The following is a 5595-nucleotide window of genomic DNA, read 5'->3' on the forward strand; positions in this document are numbered from 1 at the left end:
ATTGAAGTCATGGGAGAAGCTTCCGTAAGTTTTTTTTTTTTCTTTACCTAGTAATATAATTGAAGATGTGTTAAAGATTTTTGGTAGGTGCTGTAAGTGGGAGACTATTTCACACAGAAAAAAAAAAAATGTGACACCCTGCTTTGAATGGAGTATAGACTGTATGTATGGTTCACACTAAAACATTTACCTTTTTGTCTTTTCATGACATCAAAACAAAAATGACTCCTTGCTGCAGAAAGGTTGTATTTTCACAGTATGAAAGGACAGTTTATTGAAATAAAAAGAGAATGAAAGAAAGAATCAAAAAATAATAGTTAATCCACTCAAGCGTTGTAGTTCCAGAAATTAATCTACTGAATAAATCCCCTGTTCACTGTGCAGTTTATAAGGATGAAGTGTTCCCGTAATTGAAGAAAAGAAAAAAACAAAAATCAGATTCACGTGGCAAGTGCACTCTGCTTGGCCGCCATCCTATGGCGTGCGGCTCTCCACGCAGAGTCCCGTCCCGCCATCCCTCCCGACATGTTGGGGAACCCATGAGCGGCCACGTACTTACGGTAGGCCTCACGAATGATGCGGAAGGCCTTAGCGTTGGCGTAAGGGATGTCAGTGACCGGGTCCCGGTACATCGCCGTCTTGTGGGTAACGGGGCAGATTTCCTGCACGGGGATCTGGGGACTTGCCTGAGCACTGCGCGGGAATGCATATTCGAAGGCCTCGTCGTCGCTAAATGTCACAAAGGTGCGTGAGCAGAGGCCGCCGGCTGGCTGCTGGGATGGCGTGGTGGGATTTGGCGGCGCTGTCGAAGGGACATCCTGGTCCAACCTACAGAAAAAAATAAAATTGTTGCTGGGGCATTCCTATTTTTGTGCAGTACGGTAGTAAGGAGAAAGAATCACCGTCTAAGGACAGTTCAGTTGTGTTTAACTTTAAAGCTTAAAGGACTGTTCCCAGCAGATTAAACAGAAGAATACATTGTAATCAATAAAACATTTCCACTATCAAATTAAATGAGCTTTCATAATATTGTCTTTTTGTTGTACGAGGATATAAAAAGGGATTACATCCTGAAAACCAAAAAAATTGTTTCCGGCGGGCAGATTAAAAAAAAAAGTTCAGAGAGGTCAGCGTCGCTACCGTACCCTTCGACATCTACGTTTTCCTCTTTGAGAAGCGGTGATGAGACGAGGGGCATCAGGACGGAGTGGTAGCGGATGGTGGGACCCTCAAAGCGGCGCTTCTTGTGGACCTGCTTCTTCTTGTCAGCTTCCAGACGCTCGTAATTTTCTAAATAGAGAATCAAATGTTGTCAAATATAAAGGAAGTATCAAAAAAACCCTTCTCAATGCAAAAAAAAATAAGTATATGTGTATGTTTGCATGATTTATAGCCAAACAGCGTGTGGTGCAGTTTGAATAAATGAGCACGTACGTGTCACCAACTTGGCGTCAAAGTGCGATGTGTTTGGCGCAACTGATTTTAAAACATCAGATGGACCAGGTCATTTGTGAGTGAGCCAAATGAAAATATTGATACCCAGCGATCGAATGTTGAGTTCAGCAGTGATCTTGGCCTCAGCCAGCAGCTCCTCTTGAGTGAGGGGCCGGTCGCGATGGGCACCCCTGCGCCGCCGAGGGGCGTCCTGGCGCTCCTGCAGTCGCAGGTTGGTCTTACGCGTGTGCTCGCTGGTGGACTGTCGCACAGACTTGCGAGCTACATAAGAGACAAGAAGTTTTTTTAGGCACAGTTTCAAGATGTTTTTTTTTCCCCCCAAAGAAAGTGTTGGGGAGGTGATGGTGTGAGGTTGTACCGCCATAGTCTTGAAATTCTTGTGGAATCCGCCGCTTGAGCTCTGCTCTGGGCTTCTTCTCTGTCTTCTTTGTTTCCTCTGAGGGTCTTTTGGGTTTGGGTTTGGGCTTGGCCACCTTCACAGGCTCCTGCATTGAAAGCATAAAAAAGACAGCACCAAACATGACTACAAACACCCATTTAATACTTGCTCAAGCCATTTCTGGGCATTGTCCATTATCCTATAGTGCGGGGGAAGGAAAATTAATGAGTTAAAAAAATCATTTTAACACAATTAAAATTGACAACATTTAAGACTGCTGTATTTATCTTTATACCTACATAATACATGATTCAAGTGTAATTTTTATTTATGTGCAATAGAAAAAAATAATTATATGTTACTTAAATGCAGTGTCCATGTTGATACTTAATATAATGGGACTTAAAACCAATGAACACTACAACATAAGTGTGTTTTACTGATCATGATGAAGGTATTTGTATAGTTTCATATAATTCTAAACAGTTTGAGAACCGCAGGTCCACCTTATACGCTTTTGTAACAACTCGACTCTTCCTCCGTGGCGCATCATCCTCCTGGGCGCTGTCCGGCTCGTCGCCTTCATCGATGTCGAAATCACTGTCCACCTCATCCTCTGTGTCTGAGTGATCTTCGTGGTACTCGTCGTCTCCAGATTCCTTGTGTGGCGGGGTTAAAAAGAGGAAGAAACCAAGTTAAAAATGGAAACGGAATAAAGTAGGCCCTTGTCATCAGAGCTTTTTCTTGTCCCCACCAAAACATAAAACACTAAATGTACTCATCACGGCGACGTTTAAAGTTAAATGCGTCGTGCAATAACACAATATCAATTAAATTTTGAAGGGAAATGACGCATATTTGAATAACATTAAACGTTATTTGTTTTTGTTTGGTTTTTATTAAGAGAAAGGGAGTAAAATAATCATTTTAAAATTCTATTGTAAAAAGACGCATCCCCAAACTCGGGTTGTTCCTAATGATTAGACCACGACCAATAACAACTTACATCATTGAAGCCTCCATAAGTTGTCTTGTAAAACTCGTCTTCTTCCTCGGCGTCCAGCAATTTAGACATGCGATTCCCCGCAGTCTTTCGGGGCTCGCGGTGATTTGCTAGACTCATTTTCTGCATTAAAGATCAACAAATCTAACAACGCTTAATCGAAAGCTAGCGCTGGACGTGTTGTTTCGCAAGCTGCGCTAGCGATAAAATAATTTCTTAAAGTTCCGTTTCGTTTCGAGGAAGAGACTCTATCTTGCCGTGCCCATGAGTAAGCAACTACATTCGAGTCAGTGTTTTTTAGCCATTTTTGGAGGACGAATGCATAAAAAATAGCTAGTCGATAGCTTATAGAAGCTAGAATTAGCAACAATTAATGGTAGCATCTATACTTTTTCCGGGTTAGCATGTGCACATCCGGTAAAGATCACTTCCGCTTGTATGCAAAATAATACAACGCATATGACTTTGGTCACAATGGTCACATTCTTCCATCTACCTAAGACGTAATATTTTGAATAAGATATAAATGAATAAAGTGTCAAAGAGACTATTTAGATCGTGTGCTTCCCTCATGATACAGTATTGTTAGAATGAACGTAACTTGGTTTATTTTGAAATACTTAGAGTGTGTGTTATTAGACGATTTGATACGTTTAAGGAGTTTAGGAGATACTTTAATTTCACATATGATTTTAATCGATATTGGGCAAAGGCTAAAATGTGTTCAAGCAGTCTGATTTTGACTTGCATTCCTATTCTAGATCAACAAACAAAAGTCACTTAGATCAAAAAATATATAACATTGTTGAATTGTCCCTGCCTTGTTCCTATTTTCACTCACTGGTTGCTTTGCATGCAGGTTGCTCAAGGATCAAGGAATGTGAAAGGATGCATTCGGGCCCACAGGTCCTCCATGTTTGTAAACCTGATCTACCCAGCATTAAAATCAAGTTGTAAAATGCCCATTCATCTCATTTCTCACCCGCTTTTTCCTGCGTGTAATTGAGTGGACGATCTTTATCTTCTGCTGGGACTGAGGTCTTTGACAAGGTGATAGGAAATAAGATCCGTTCCGAATCCATCAGTTATCACAGTCATCAAATTGTCAGGTTTCAATAGGGGAAGGGGAGGAAAAGCCTACAAGAACATCAGAACGTTTATTTGTGGTTAATCAGAGGCATTATATAATATAGAGGCATTATATAATATAATATAATATAATATAATATAATATGTTATGTTATGTTATGTTATGTTATGTTATGTTATGTTATGTTATGTTATGTTATGTTATGTTATGTTATGTTATGTTATGTTATGTTATTAAAGGGTGTGTACAGTTGTGCAACCACATTAGATTAGTTATTTGGAGTTCCTCTGGAAAAACAGCAGACATTTGAACACAGGAGTTATACCTGTATATATGAACTGGAGGCTTTGAACTTGAAAAAAGAACTTTAATCATATTTACAATTACATAAGTTTCATTGTGAATCTGCTCGTCTCCATGTAGTTGCCGGTACCGCCATTACTGCTGGTTGCAGCGCTGCGTGGCACATACGCGATGTTGGCGGTGTGTTTTATCTGGCCTTTTCCTTTACTCCAGAAGAAGATGGCGACAAAGCACACGCTGACTGAGCTGAAAAAGGACAGGAAGCCGATTGACGCTGCGATGAGCAGCGTCTTGATGTCAAACGGCGCCTCCCTCAGATCTGGCGATGATGAAGGCGAGGCAGCGAGCCAGCTTTTGAGGTGAAAGGGCTTCTTGGTGGAAAGGGCACGAACGCGAAGCTGAACGGGTCGTGTGTCGTTTCCCGCCGCATTGGACGCCACGCAGCAATAAATACCGGCGTCATGCGGCTGAGTGTAGCGAACCTCCAGCGACCCATTGGCGACCACTCGTATCCTGCCCGTGTCCGTTAAAACTCTCCGCTTCGGGTCAAACCAGGTGACAGATGGCTCGGGCTGGCCTTCCGTGTCGCAGTACAACACCGCCGTGTGGCCTTGCTCCACCCTCATGACGTCAGGTTGGCGCGGTTGGATGCGAGGAGGCCTGCACGTGAGCAGCTTCGCAATTTCCGCTGCGGCGTAGGCTAGGAAATCCCATCGACCTTGAACGCCACACGTTGGCGGGCCTCCGCCAAAGTCTATTGATGAACGTTGTTGCGCCAGCCAAATAAGACGGCAGTCGCAATCCAGCGGGTTTCCATCCAGCCCAAGACGACGGAGGGCATCCAGGGATTGAAAGACGTCCACCTCCAAGGTGCTCAGGAAATTTCCCGACAGGTTCAGCACGCGCAGATGCGCCATACCATGGAACGTGGCCATTTCAATGCGTCGCAACCGTCCCCCGACGAGGTAGAACTCTTCTAACCTGATCAGGTCTTTCAGCCGGTTGCCTTGAATATAGCTGATTGGGTTCTGAGACAAGTCAAGGTGTACTAGGTAAACTAGGTGATGCAAAGCGGCGTAAGGGACGGCGCTGAGGTTGCAGTTTCGAATGGCAAGGGATGTGAGATTGAGGCCGACCAAACTGTTTGAGGACAATGTCTCCAGTCTGGGCCAATCCAAGATAAGGAGTTCCTTCAGGCGTGCAAGTCCAAGGAAAGCATAGTTTGGCAACACGGTGGAAACAAGACGGTGCAGATGGAGAACCGTCAACCCGCCAAGGTGCGCAAAGGCCTCCGTGGGAACCGACGTGAGGTTGCAGGCGTCCAGGTGGAGCTGGCCTAATTCGGTTAAACCAATGAAGGCCTGG

The 5595-nt window shown here is 43.8% G+C and overlaps 2 protein-coding genes across 5 annotated transcripts in view; both read right to left on the reverse strand.

The window, feature by feature from the left end:
- Positions 1-229: 229 nt before the first annotated feature.
- vps72a (vacuolar protein sorting 72 homolog a) lies at positions 230-3239 on the reverse strand. The gene is made up of 6 exons (XM_088404968.1): positions 2841-3239; positions 2341-2493; positions 1814-1940; positions 1540-1716; positions 1146-1290; positions 230-828 (listed from the first exon to the last, which is right to left on the reverse strand). The coding sequence occupies exons 1-6, from the start codon at positions 2964-2966 to the stop codon at positions 441-443; spliced, it is 1116 nt and encodes a 371-aa protein (XP_088261094.1). The 5' UTR covers positions 2967-3239; the 3' UTR covers positions 230-440.
- Positions 3240-4310: 1071 nt separating this feature from the next.
- Positions 4311-5595, reverse strand: part of LOC148406585 (leucine-rich repeat and immunoglobulin-like domain-containing nogo receptor-interacting protein 1) — an 8572-nt gene continuing 7287 nt past the window's right edge. For all 4 annotated transcript variants that reach the window (XM_088404347.1, XM_088404346.1, XM_088404345.1 and 1 more), the window contains one exon: positions 4311-5595. This exon is cut by the window's right edge and continues 509 nt beyond it. In XM_088404347.1, coding sequence (XP_088260473.1) covers positions 4311-5595 — 1285 coding nt within the window.

Source organism: Hippichthys cyanospilos, chromosome 21 (genome assembly GCF_059441005.1).
Source record: "Hippichthys cyanospilos isolate Australia breed blue-spotted pipefish chromosome 21, RoL_Hcya_1.0, whole genome shotgun sequence".
NCBI classification, from domain to species: domain Eukaryota; kingdom Metazoa; phylum Chordata; class Actinopteri; order Syngnathiformes; family Syngnathidae; genus Hippichthys; species Hippichthys cyanospilos.

Excerpts from the sequence above, each read along its gene's own strand:
- vps72a (XM_088404968.1), bottom strand. The coding sequence starts at position 2,966 with ATGCAGAAAATGAGTCTAGCAAATCACCGCGAGCCCCGAAAGACTGCG. Across the intron at positions 1,941-2,340 it reads TTGTTACAAAAGCGTATAAG|GAGCCTGTGAAGGTGGCCAA; the intron begins GTGGACCTGCGG and ends CTTTCAATGCAG. Across the intron at positions 1,717-1,813 it reads AGAATTTCAAGACTATGGCG|CTCGCAAGTCTGTGCGACAG; the intron begins GTACAACCTCAC and ends TCTCTTATGTAG.